The 13,131-nt window shown below is 48.1% G+C and overlaps 6 protein-coding genes across 6 annotated transcripts; 2 read left to right on the top strand and 4 right to left on the bottom strand.

The window, feature by feature from the left end:
- Positions 1 to 343: 343 nt before the first annotated feature.
- N7489_008244 (pH-signaling protein PalC) lies at positions 344 to 2,018 on the bottom strand (the record flags this gene model as incomplete). Its single annotated transcript, XM_056713994.1, has 4 exons — positions 344 to 610; positions 681 to 1,444; positions 1,506 to 1,726; positions 1,834 to 2,018. 4 exons carry the CDS (start codon positions 2,016 to 2,018, stop codon positions 344 to 346), a joined length of 1,437 nt encoding a protein of 478 aa, XP_056567709.1.
- A 308-nt stretch (positions 2,019 to 2,326) lies between these two features.
- Positions 2,327 to 4,027, bottom strand: N7489_008243 (uncharacterized protein; the record flags this gene model as incomplete). Its single annotated transcript, XM_056713993.1, has 5 exons — positions 2,327 to 2,986; positions 3,158 to 3,446; positions 3,497 to 3,607; positions 3,664 to 3,961; positions 3,988 to 4,027. 5 exons carry the CDS (start codon positions 4,025 to 4,027, stop codon positions 2,327 to 2,329), a joined length of 1,398 nt encoding a protein of 465 aa, XP_056567708.1.
- A 1,806-nt stretch (positions 4,028 to 5,833) lies between these two features.
- Positions 5,834 to 6,235, top strand: N7489_008242 (uncharacterized protein; the record flags this gene model as incomplete). The annotated part of the gene is made up of 1 exon (XM_056713992.1): positions 5,834 to 6,235. The coding sequence occupies one exon, from the start codon at positions 5,834 to 5,836 to the stop codon at positions 6,233 to 6,235; it is 402 nt and encodes a 133-aa protein (XP_056567707.1).
- A 289-nt stretch (positions 6,236 to 6,524) lies between these two features.
- N7489_008241 (uncharacterized protein) lies at positions 6,525 to 8,580 on the bottom strand (the record flags this gene model as incomplete). The annotated part of the gene is made up of 3 exons (XM_056713991.1): positions 6,525 to 7,165; positions 8,120 to 8,126; positions 8,209 to 8,580. 3 exons carry the CDS (start codon positions 8,578 to 8,580, stop codon positions 6,525 to 6,527), a joined length of 1,020 nt encoding a protein of 339 aa, XP_056567706.1.
- A 1,413-nt stretch (positions 8,581 to 9,993) lies between these two features.
- On the top strand, positions 9,994 to 11,175 carry N7489_008240 (glycoside hydrolase family 16 protein; the record flags this gene model as incomplete). The annotated part of the gene is made up of 2 exons (XM_056713990.1): positions 9,994 to 10,811; positions 10,878 to 11,175. 2 exons carry the CDS (start codon positions 9,994 to 9,996, stop codon positions 11,173 to 11,175), a joined length of 1,116 nt encoding a protein of 371 aa, XP_056567705.1.
- A 1,214-nt stretch (positions 11,176 to 12,389) lies between these two features.
- Positions 12,390 to 13,043, bottom strand: N7489_008239 (Bromodomain associated domain protein; the record flags this gene model as incomplete). Its single annotated transcript, XM_056713989.1, has 1 exon — positions 12,390 to 13,043. One exon carries the CDS (start codon positions 13,041 to 13,043, stop codon positions 12,390 to 12,392), a length of 654 nt encoding a protein of 217 aa, XP_056567704.1.
- Positions 13,044 to 13,131: the final 88 nt, after the last annotated feature.

The raw sequence follows: 13,131 nt of genomic DNA, 5'->3' as shown, positions 1-13,131 counted from the left end.
AATCCCAGTGGGTTTGTCCAGTCCTGTTCAATCTTGATCTTATAGCCACCCTGGTCGGGTCTGTCGGAGGGGAGACGAAAAGATGGCAGAAGAGGGTCTGGGGATTACCCTGTGCTCTTGTCCATTTGTACTGTACATAATATCACTTTGTTTGATCACTCTTCCTTTTTCTACAATGTGGACTGCTTTTCGGAAAGATCGTAGTCAACCAGTGACCCACACTCGGTCGGGATGCCATTGTATTTCTACCGGGCCTTCGTGTTTATCATAGACCGCCAGGTAAATGCTCCTTCGATATCTCATATCTCGTGTTCTAGCATATGTACTTGAATTTCGGTATCTTTCAATAATAAACACTCGAAGCCGTCGCACTTCGGTCCGGGAATGCACCCGGAGTTCCACAGCCACCAGGCTGTCCTGCATCGTCTTCACTATCGTCGTCACTTCCAACCTGAATATCGTCTCTTTCATCAGGTGGAGCACGCATTCGCATGAGTTGATCCTCGTCTAAAGAAGGGGGCTGGTATGGCGTCGGGGGAGAGTGAATATCTCGACCAGATGGCAGATTAGATAGTAATGGTGCAGAGGGTGGGATGGGGTGTGTATTCATCTGCATTGAGTCAGTACACCACGTACATTGAAACCCGTGGACCATAGGGGAATAACGAAATCGAACTTACTGTGTCATTCATTTTCACCCATTTCGTCTCAAGCATCGCTAGGACCCGTCCCTCCTCGTCACGACCAGCATCGTCCCCCGCATCCAATGGACCTTTTTCGCTGCGACTGCCGCCAGCATCTTTAGTGACTCGACGCTCCTCCCGCCGCTCTGTCCACTCGCGCTTTAAACGGGACAAACCGCCCTTTGAAGAGCCTCCCGAGCTAGCAGTCTCTTCCTGGGAAGCTCCACGTAGCCCAAGTGAAGTGCGTGCAGCTCGCAACCACGCAATACCCTCACCCACTTTACCGGATAGCTCAGCATCTACACCAAAGAATCGGCACGCGCGTGCCCGAGCAACGCGAGCCAAAACTCCTGTATAGCGAAGCAAGTCTTCATCTACCCGGCCTGCACGACCAGACGTGGATCCAACAGCACCTAACCCTGCAGTCGCCTGTTCAGCGTACTCTGCAGCACGGACACAGAGTCTTGCGAATAGCAAAGCGCGCACTTTTGGGATCTCAGGGGCACGGACCATCCACTCTTTATCATTCGGATTGCGCGACTGGATACATGCCACAATATACGCATCATCCTTAAGGACAGCTAGTAACGTAGCCTCAGCCATGGCCAGAGACGACAGAGCTGACTGCGTACCAGCCTCGAGATCCGGTACTGTCGACGCTGTAGCTGCAGTGAAAGTCGGCGAAGACGCAAGCATATTATGCACAGAGCTAGCTTGTAGTAGATACCGCGTTGCAGTCTGCACAGCAGCAGTACGGACCTCTGCAGACGGGGTAGACGATGCATACAGCGCAGCGACGACCCCCCGCACGCGCCATCCTACTCAGTACGTATCCCAGAGTTGTAAGCGTGAATGCCAACTCGAAGTGGATGCCTCCACCAGAGACTCGTCCATTCCGCGTGCGGATACCATGTCCGCTTGCATTATCTCCGCCAGACCCGAAATTCAATCCGCCTGAGGATGACAACGTACATCTCCATGCTGACTGTATCTCCACCCGGATGGTGATGTCGACTATTTCGCCGATGCGGAGATTCGCTCCCCTGACGTATAGCCGTCCTGAGCAGAGTACGGCTCAGTTGTAACGGAGCGACCATTCAGCCCATTTAAGATTGCGAATAGCAAGGGGATGTATTCATTCAAAGCGGACAAAACTGTGGGTAGGTGGGCGTCCTGGCGCGGGCCGCGGGGTAAGCGTTTGTGGGCCTTGAGTGCGAGGCGGAGGGCATGGCGGGCTGTCGACGCGGTCTGGGGGAGAGAGGGGTGAGTGGTAGAGGAGATGAATGATTGGAACGAGAGAGGCGAAGTGGTTGGGAGGATAAATGTGTAGACCATGGTGAACTGGGGGAGTTGGAGAAGGGAGGACTCGATCGGAACTGATGTCACCGCCAAGACTTTCCAACTGAGTTTGGGGAGGTATACTATGTCTACTATGTCTACTATGTCTACTATGTCTACTATGTCTACGAATCAGCATTGCAGGTTTGACTTGCATTGAGTGGCATAGAAAAGTACAAAATATATCGAGAAAACAAACGATTCTAAAGTTCAAATCAAAACAGTTCACAAATTCAACATGAAAGACAGACATATAATAGAACGCAGGAGATCAGCCACATCGCATCTGGAGGAGAAAGACTTTGTTAGGGCGCTTTTGCTGTCTTTGATGTCTTTGCTGTCTTTGCTGTCTTTGCTGTCTTTGCTGTTTTTGCTGTTTTTGCTGTTTTTGCTGTCTTTGCTGTCTTTGCTGTCTTTGCTGTCTTTGTTGGTGCTGTTACTGCTAGTGGGAAAATCATTGGAAAGTCTGGCAGTAACCTGTTCATTTGCAGCGGGTTTGACATGGGCAAATTCATCAAGGTTGGGTGGGTTTCACTGAAATGGGTTTCTCTCCTGCCATCCGGAACCGACGCTGAATACAGCCTGTGCCGTACCCATGGGCCATTCAATCTGGGTATCCTCCCACGGGTGGCATCATCATGGATGGCGACTTGGACCGGATGCCATACCGGGGACATGTAAGTAGGTTGAGCAGTAGTGGTGCCGGGATTCCGCAAGTTAACATGAAGTCGCCTGCAAATATTCATATTAGCTCCTCCACTAGCGTTACCAACCCATGTTGCACCCATCAATGGTGGATCGGGCGGGACCATTCCGCTGGCGCGTATGTTGTAATTCTGGAGCGCGGTGAGGTCGCTTTGATTGATGTGCATGATAGACGCCCCAGTATCATCCATGAAGGCCCATTCAATCGGGAGACTCGGGCGTGTAGGCAGATCAACGGTTTTCACAGAAATTAACATTGTCTTCAAATCATGTTAGAGAACGACAAGAATGATTGCTGGACCTTGGACTCACGGATGTTCCAGTTGCATCTGGCGTAGTTGTCCAGGTTGACACCAATTGCGGGCTTGGTCCTGGTCCTTCAAGCTACGCATGTTAGCGCCTGACTAGCTCAAGTGTTTGAGGAAACATACCCCTTCTACCATAAAGGCGGTGACACCGTCATGTTTAGCATTGATGAAATCAAATTCATCCCACTTGAAAGGCCTCGGCTGGCAGAGTTGGACACCTTTAGACCAGTAGGTAACAAGACCTGGTGTCCATCTCAAATTTCCCGATCTGTATGCTGCCATGATGTTTGTCACTGTTCCAACTAGATCGCACTCGTCCTTCTCGCGAAGCGATTCCAAGATCATCGTGAGGGTGTCCAAGCGCAGGACGACAGGCCAGCTCAAGCCAACCGGCTCTGCGTCCATCATCGCACTAATAGTTGGGTTAAAAACAGTAACAGAACGGTCTCCGGGGATACCTACTCGCGACGTTTCTTCTCTTTCAGCAAGTCATCCAGCTTGAATTCGAACATCGGGCTCATGATATTATCACTAATCCGTTCACGGCACCTTGCGATCTGAGATACCAAGTCACTGTATAGCATATATTAGTATGCGCCCATGTCGATACAGAAGCGGGAAAGACGTACTCAGGATCAAGATCGGGTTCAAGGGAGTTCCACCCTTTTGGCACTTCCGCGAGGTCAAAAATTGGCTTCGACGCTGGCTGTTGCCATCTTGTTTGTCGTTTTGGCAGGTCCGGTGGTGCAATTTTGCCTTCATACGAGTTTTGCAAATCCCGCTCGAGTGCGGCCGTATCCAAAGGACCAGGTATAATCATAGAAGTAGGAGGCGAGGCATCCTGACTCGAGCCTGCTGCAACTTGCCCGGTTTGACCTTTCACTTTGCGCAGTTTCGAGACCCGACCAGTAGAAGTCCTTCTCAATCCTATAGAAGCAGGGGGGAATAGTAACCCTGTGGCTTTGTAGCCGCATCTCTCCGAGGGCGACTCATTTCGAAGAACGAGATGATGAAAAGCGTATGATAAAGCTCGGTGGAGTTTTGAAAGATTGAGACATGTCTGATGTCGAGTGTTGTGGGAGATATTTGTACTTCAGACTATACACCACACACCATCGTGCCCAAACAAAGAAAATAGTAGATGAAAGAAACCCCCCAGTACGAAGGGTCTACTGTTTTGATAGTCTTTCTGGGCCTACGTATTTCCTTCATAGTTGATGTCTTCTTGGATAATTTCGATATGTCTATTCATAGGCATTTTAGGGCTGTAGCTAGAACGATAAGAAATAGTAGCTGTTACGATCTACACGTCACATACTTCCGTATGCAAGTCAAGCCTGAGATAAATAACTAGTAGGATTGTCCTTCTCGAAATAATTAGACTCATGCCCGTACATTACTATTTGCTACTGGGCAAAAGACGGGTGTCATGGTGGTCCCTAAACCACTCGTACCCCTATGCGGAAAAGCAGCGGCGTAATGCCTCGATGAGAAAGGAATAATCCGATGGGACGGTTGAATTTCCATGAAAGAAAATGGGAAATGCAGATCCACTGGTCCGCGGTGCCCTTGACTGATCTAGCAAGTGTGTCCCAGCCACCTTAACCTCAACAAAGAGATTTCAGCTCCAAGCCGAAACTACCCTGTTCAGAGTCAAAGAAGGTCAAATCCAACATTCCGTTAAGTCGCAGAGTATCAAAGTAAAATGAGCTTCTCGTTCTTTCTTTACTTTCTTGCATCTCATCTGAGATCATTCCGTGGATCAGCTTGGCCTTCCTTTCACGTTGCTTTCGGGATGAAAGGATTGGAGGGGGGTCATTCTTACTCGAGACACTCTGAATTATCCAGAACTCAATACCAAAAACTGCTCCTCGCTCGTCTCAAATGATAACAAGGACGTCCTCCCGTGGATGTCTGAGCTTACTTTTAAGATGTGGATGGACAGGCGTAGCTTCCCCTTCCGGTAATTGAGCCAAATCAGGGACAAAGAGATTGGTGCTTGCGCGAAATGATATATTTAGCGTCAAACTTGGAGGATCTTTGTAAGGCGCAGTCTTTATCTTTAAGGGAGTAACAGCTGACTGGAAATGGTTGTAGTCTGATTGCAAGTGTTCCCTTGTGATACTCGTGCAGCAGCGAAGGTCCATGGGCTTCAGAGTAGATTTTCAATATTTCGGCGATTGCTGGTGGTTCCAATGTACCATTATCGGGGATCAGTTATAGGAATTTCGTTTTAGTCCATTATTGTCGCATGATATTTCTCCAAGTTGAAAGGGAAACGAAATATATATGGCCACTAAACCACATGTAGACAGGCTTCTACCGCCACGGGAGACATAGTCATGCTGTGTCTCTAGGTTAAATGTTGTACTTACTGAGGAGCGACGTGAAGTGAGTCGAAATGGAAGGGCAACTCTTATACTGTTGTTTGATAGTACAACATGTTGTATAAGCCTTGAATTACTTTCCTACTGTTTTGCCTCTTTTCCTTTTAGATTTCGGATAGTTATGAATTCACGGACAAAAGCAACAACGAGGTAGCCTGACTCGTTGAGGTCAAGACCACGAGCACATGAAGAAATTCCATAACAATGAGCTTCAATCACTTTGACACTCTCTTTCTAGCAAGGTAACATCTTCGGAAACCTACATAGTTAAGCAGGTAGTGATAAATATCTTCAGTCCTACATCATCCTAGGTGTATCCTAGTCGAGCTATTTCCTAATACTCGCGCTTCGCCGAACTAGCAATTAGCCCTAGAGAACTGGATACTCTTTCAATACTAACATTACCACAACAATGTCCCCAGTCCCCGTATTTGGACCAGGCCTGCAAGCGGACTATACCAACATAGTCCAGATTGTGGAAACACAGATTGAAACTCTAACATACAAGGCACGGCGGCGCCACGAAGTGATTGGAAATTTAGAAACTCTTTGTCGCGATCTGGTATTCCAAGCAAGATGCGATGAACGCAAGCCTCGCAGCCATCTTCTTGGATATGCCCAGTTCCAACGTTTCTCCATGACACTCAGGCTTTGTTTGCCCGAGGCAATCCTTGTCCTCGGGGGTGATTGGACCAGTTATCAGATAAATAACCGGACTTTCGATTGGATGAGAGAGGATGATATTGAATACAGCGCAGCTTGTACTCTCAAGGAGGCACTTCTTGCGGCGCAATCGAGTGAGTGGTACCTTTGACATGAGTTGTTCGGGGATTGACTCCTCTGCGGCATAGTTAGCACTGAGTACTTGACATATTTACCTGATTCAAGCCTTTTCTTGGCTTGCACATACTCCAGTAAATCATCTATTTCACAATATGTACTTTGTTATCCTTCTAGGAAGTACCTCAAGTCTACGTAGGAGAAAACCAATGCTGCTATGACGTTTTTAAGACCCGGTAGGTGTTGAATTCAGATATTCATAGAAAAGAGGGACTTGCGCAAACTCTGGGAACTGTGAACTATTCACGGATATGAAATTCATATCAAAACTTGTCCCGAGAGAAGAAGCACATCCACGCCGAAACAATGACCATCATCAGTAACAGAACGACAATGACAGCGAAAACCTGGAGAAAAAAGAGGTCCCAAGAATCTGTCGCTGAGGTGCCAGTACCAGTTCTCAAGACGAAGGTCGGTCTAGCGATGGTCGAAATGAAATCCAAGATATTTTGAACTTTGGTCTCGAGATGATGGTAGATTTGGTGGATAGTCATTTCGCACAAGGGAATATCGGATACATCCTGCCTGGGAATATCGATGGCGGCTGAAGTCCGAGTCGATGGAATGCGACCATCTGTCTTGATACTGTCCGAAGAGTCGGATCTGCCGGAATGGAAATACCTTTCTGCCGGGATGTAGTTGACAATCTTAATCGATTTGACATACATCGTGAACGGTGCATTTGAGTAATCAGTCTCGCCGCCAGCCCAGCCGACGGTGCCCTTACTTCTGACCGAATCGCCTGTTGCCCAGGTACCGATTCGAACGCGCATAGGTGTCTGAGGAAAGCGAGTGTCACCCTTTGCATCAGCATAGTGGACTGTTCGAACAACGGTGCCATCGATCGCCCATGACAGTTTCTCCTTGGACCAAATCCAAGTGTAGTTGTGGAAGACTTCTTGATCTGGCAAAGCCAGAAGGGGAGAAAAAGAAGAAGGAAGAGATGATATTCTCTGACAGATGGAAGCTAGCTAATATAGCTAGCAGACAGTGAGTACTGGCCTGACAAACCAGGCATCAGCCTGGCTGACCCAACACTTCTTGGGGTTTGCCACCCGCTGCCATGTCCAGCGATTGTAATCCCACAGGTATCACGCTTGCCGAAATAATTCGTATGTACCATGTCGGTAAAGTCACCCAGTATTTGTGTTGACAGCATGCAGGGTCGTTTGTCTCTGTGCAGACTGAGCATTTGCCTGGTTTGTCGTGTTTGTCATTCTCGGAGGCTTTATATACAGCCTCCTTTCCATAGATTCATAATCATATCATTCTTCCTCCTTCATCCTCCTGGTCGCATCTAGCCTCAAGAGGTTACAGACTGGGCACCAAAAAACACCATGGAAGACATAAATCCATGTCAAAAAAGATAAATAATCTGGTTCCCATAGTAAAAATCGTCGTCCGGCTGCAAGGCAACATGTCGGGAGAGGATTCAGCCATTGTAACTGATGAAAAATGAAGATAAAGATGAGGATGAAGATCAGGTCGATTTTCGGCCAGTCAAGATGACGAATGTGAAGACCGTTCTTTAGTGAGAGACACTGTATACCACTCAATGAAAGAGACTGCAAAGACTCCTAGATTTTTGTTGCACCTAGCTCTGTGTAGGTTTCCGGTAAGGTGCTAGTGGTGCTAAGGGTAGGAGGCATTTAGCCTCGCTACCCCTGCTGTTGAAGCTGATAAAGAATGTTCTCGGAGAGAGCAAGGGCTTATAACCTCTTGGAGCTAGATGCTACCAGGAGGATGAAGGGGGAAGAATGATATAATATAAATCTATAAAAAGGAGGCTGTATATAAGGTCTCCGAGAATGACAAACACGACAAACCAGGCAAATGCCCTGTCTGCACAGAGACAAACGCATACCCTGCATGCATTGCATGTCAGCAATTTCCTGTATGTATAGCTAGATAGATTTTCCAGGGGACAGGATGCAAGTTGGAGCTCACCCAGTCAATCTCGTCATTGTGGTCTGCCAGCGCATGAATGCAGCTGACAATACCACTACCGGGGGAGGCCTTCATCTCAACAGACACCTCGCCATAGAAGATGTAGTAGTCGGTTACGATTGTCAGGGAATCGCGTTGCTTGTTGATCGTGAACTCTGCGCTATCAGGCCCAGCGACTACTTCGCCGCCAAGGGTTGTCCATTCGTTCAACGCCCAAGTCTGAGTCAAATCGTAGTTGATATGAGCTGCAGTGTTGCCCTTGTTGGACGGACAGGTGATGTCACGGCAGTCGGGGAAAACGATAGTGAGAGCCATAATAACAGCCATAAGAGCTGCATAAGCAGTCAGAAATACATAAGTCGAGCGAGACATCATTGATGAGAACCACTTGTTGTGGGAAACGGATGCGTTTGGTCGACGAGAGAGACGGACGAGAGATGGTAAATTGACGGGGGAACGCTAAACAAAGCAAGTCGATGGAGGAGATAGCAAACCAAGAGACGACTAAGCAGAAGGACGACAACATTATCCGCTGTTTATATCTGGGAAACCGTTCGTTTGGCGAGAACCCCCCAAGGCAGTAAGGGTTGACGCAAACACAGCGCTGACGCCTACACACTCAGGCCGTCCAGCATTTTTGCTTCGTTTGTTGGTCTAACTGTGCAGTTAGATATAGCTATATGGTAGTAAACATTAAAAAAAAGGAACTTGTATAAAGTGGCGGGACTGTACTGTGCCAAAAGACAGGCCTGACAAGGCCTCAATATAGAGCGAGTCCAACTACTTTGGCAAGGACACCACTTGCCTGCCATTTCCTAGAGCCAATCCTTGAGGAAGAAAGTGTTTGCAATAGACTTAGCTGTAGATGATCTAGGGAAACAAAGTGCTTGCCAAAGTAGTTGGACTCGATCTAAGTTGGTTCCCTGCTGGTACTAGAATGGCCCTATACTATGTGAATGTCAGAAAAAGTACAATTAGCAGATCTCATTACCTCCATTTCGATGGGCAATTTCCCTGAAGCAATATAAGCCTCCTTGAGAAAAAAAAGAAAAGCAGGAAAGAGAACGCTGAAGAGGCGAGCAGTTCTTTTATATACTCGTTAGGGCTGTTTCGTGAGTGCAATAATAATCTACGCGTCTTTTTGCGCTTGTCATTTCCAATTTCCAATTTCCACCTTTTCTTTATTAACGAACATAGCCAATGGCCGGATATTGTTCCTGATCTGTTCCTCGGAGTGGATGCTGGTGGGCTAAAAGTAGTAGCGTAGCCAACCGGCATCGTGAAAAGAACTGGGTAATTACGCTGCCAGTGGGCCTTTAACAGGCTGCTAACGCAATGAGGCAGTTTAATTTGCGCTAAGAAGCGAGCTAGTATATAGTGCCGAGTCAAGCTTCGTAAAAGCTTTCTTTCGGACTCGGAGATAGCGTCAGTCTCCATAGCCTCAATCTCAACTGGATGAGTCGTCTGCGACACTTTTTTGGCGCTAAGCTCGACTAAGTATGGGCAAGGTTCTAATTACAGCTCGAATTGTTGATGCCTTTAGCTTGCTAGCTCGCTTATTGACCTCCCTAATGTTGATTTTGCTAGCAGTCATGCCGGATCTTTCGGTCATTAACCTCATACCCGCAGACTCTGTTATTGCCTCTTACATATCAACTTCTTAGGGGAAGGCTTTGACACATTCATTTATTCCTGTTAGCGTGATACTTCCGCTGAGGAATTGCGATATAAAGCGGCATTGTGCGGATACCAGGATAGGACCGGGTGTTCATAAAAACCGACATAATGAGATCCTGGTTTTCATTCTTCCTTCTAGCCCTGATTACCATTCTCGGAGTCACCAATGTTAATGCTGAATACACCGGAACGGATTGCAACCCCCTCAACAAGACATGCAGTGCTGATCCCGCCCTCGGAACCGAGCATACATGGCTATTCAACTCAACTCTCGACAGCGAGCTGTGGGACATGAGAACCGGTACGCTGGACTACACATCCGAAGGAGCGGACTTCAGCATCAAAACCGAAAACGCGTCGACCCTCCTAGTATCCAATTTTTACATTTTCTTCGGTGTGATGGAAGCGCACGTCAAGATGGCTAAGGGAGCCGGCATAATCAGCAGCGTCGTCCTTCAATCAGACGACCTGGACGAGATCGACTGGGAATGGGTTGGTTATAACACAAGCGGAGTGCAATCCAATTTCTTCGGCAAGGGGAACACGACCACGAGTGACCGGGGCGGATACCATGCGGTTTCAAATGCGGATACTGAGTTTCACAATTATACGTCCTACTGGGATAGAGACCGGCTTGAATGGTGGATCGACGGTGACTTGGTGCGGACAGTGAACTACTCCGAGCCGTTGACTGTGTATGGCAAAAACTATCCTCAGACACCTTGTCAGGTTAAAGTTAGCAATTGGCCGGTTGGAATCAAGGGACAGTCACAAGGCAATCTTGACTGGGGTGGTGGTTTGGTTGACTGGTCCGATGTTCCGTTCACTATGACTGTGTCAAAGATTCGGGTTCAGGACTTCTCCAGTGGAAAGGAGTACAAGTACACCGGACGTACAGGGACATATGATAGCATTGAGGTTGTCAGGTGAGTTCGTTTTCGAAGTCAGTACCTCGTTGTTCGATGATTCCGGTGACTGACTCCAAATCGCAGTGGAAACTCAACCGCCATAACGCAGATCAACAAGAAGCCAGCCAAGACCCTATCCCAGAAATGGGACGATCTCGGCCAGGGGGCTCATATCGGAGTGTATTGCGGTGCCGCTGTTGCTGGTGCGCTTCTCATTGGCATATTTGTATTTTATTGTTTGAAACAACGCCGGGACGGCCGCCTACAACGCGCGTTGAACGACGGTGAGTACAGCGCGGAGCTCACGACGTTGGAGGAGTCGAAGTTGAGATGGAGGCAAAGTGAATTGCGTAGCAAGGGTAGCTACCAGCCAGTTCCTTAACGGCTCTTTCGTGTACTACGTTTCAGTTATGTTTATTACTTTAATCTCTCCAGATGTCGCCTTCTTATATATCCGTGTATGTAACATGTTCAGAACATAGTCTTATCGTCAATGACCGCTGTGTGCCATATCTGTCTACATTCTCTTGGGAGTTACCACCATACAGTTTGAGGCTATTCGCTCCTAGAAACATGCCCAATGAATGGCATGGATATTGGATATCAGGCACAGATGCATGGGCATGGGGACTCCGAAAGTACCTGAACCACCGGACACTTTCATCACCACTACGTACAGGGTGTTATGTGTACAAACCAAGGACTTTGAGAGACTCGACTAGTCCAACCTCCAAGTACACACTCTATTTCTTCGTTACTCGATGGTCTTTTCCCCAGACTACTACCTCGGGAGTGAAACTCGACCGTCGCTGTTCCATGCTACGCTGCCAAGAGTTTGCTGTTTGCCATTTGAAAATTTGATATTTTTAAAAACATCTGTGAGCTACTATTTGACAGAACCAAGGATGTGTAGATCAAATGGCGTGCGCCTCGTGTGGCGGCGGTTGGGACAGAGTAATTCCAGACAGGAATCCCATTGTGATCCACGCATATCCGCTCGAATGCTCAGATGCAAACAAAGTGAAAACAAGCCCAGAACAAAAAAAAAGACGAATAATTGACTTGTTAGTCAATGTTAATCCCCAGTAAAACGAAATACTAGCCATTTTCACACAAGGAAGACTGAATCAAGTTGCAACTCCATCTTGAGACTTCCATGTCCATCTCATTAGACAATGTCGGATGCATAGGCGGAGTCCTTGTAGTTGGGTTACCAGAAGAGAGTTGTCTGCATTGCAGAGGGAAGTGGAGGGAACAATCATGTCTCAGATCGAGTCGCAACAATGCCGCCGACCACTAGAAGGGGAGGTTTTGGTTGTCCCAGCACATGGTGGTTGGGCTATTGGTGCTTCCAACAGAGAAGTGTGTGGAGATGAAAGACAATCTGACCAGAAGGGTGGAATATCATATCAGGTCTTAGCACAATTGTGAAGTAATTTCGTGCTTCAAATCGGGAAGCGTAGATATCGAAGAGTCTGACCGGAAGAAGGACCAGAAGGGCGTCATGTCGTCTGAGGCCTGGAGACATTGGTGGAGTAGAGATTCAAGCTTTGTTGCCTTTTCGGTCAAGCAATCCATGAGGCCAAGTTCAACCCTTCACACACCCATTGCCTCGTCGTCCGAGAGATGGCTTGGGGCGCTGCTCACGCCTGAACTGTCACTGTCTGCCGCTGCCGCCTCTGAAGCCCGGGCGCGCACCTGCGCAGTCCAGTCCTGAATGCTGGGGGCACCACCCTCAATGACGATAGGATGTTCCTCGGCACTCTTTCCTAGGACAGTTCCAGCGTATCGAGACTCCTCGCCAGTCTTGCTGTGTTTCTTCTTCAATGCAGTGAGATAATCCTCCTTTTCAACAGCGTCAGGATCAACCATGTCACCCTCGCTGGGCACAAAGCCGGCAACACGTCGAATTTCACGGTGGACAGGGCCAGTAATCCACCCGAGGAAGGCATCTAGACCACGCATATCTTCTTCTCCCTGCCATTCCTCTTCCCATTCGCGCAATTGTGGTCGTATGGCTCCTGCGTCCTGGAGAGCTTGGTAGATGTCCTCGAGGTCGGGAACCGGATCATAAGGGTGCGCATTTGCGGCGTGTTCAGCTGCAGCCGAGGCGAGAATAACCAGATATCGCCCAGTCAGGTCCTGAATGGACTCCAAGACTGAGGGGCGTGTTGAATGGAAGCCTTGAGCACGGAGGATTTGAATGATTGGAGGGCGGAGGAGAGCGTTGTGCAGGTTTGGGCCTGACATCTTGGTATAGGACAATTTGTTGTTGAGGTGAAATCAGGGTCAATGTGTCTAAAGGAGGCAAAGTGGGTTGTGGGGGAAGTGAGACAAA

The sequence above is a fragment of the Penicillium chrysogenum genome (genome assembly GCF_028827035.1).
Source record: "Penicillium chrysogenum strain IBT 35668 chromosome Unknown utg000004l_segment0_segment0, whole genome shotgun sequence".
Taxonomy (NCBI): domain Eukaryota; kingdom Fungi; phylum Ascomycota; class Eurotiomycetes; order Eurotiales; family Aspergillaceae; genus Penicillium; species Penicillium chrysogenum.
This window is presented reverse-complemented; position numbering and strand designations above follow the sequence as displayed.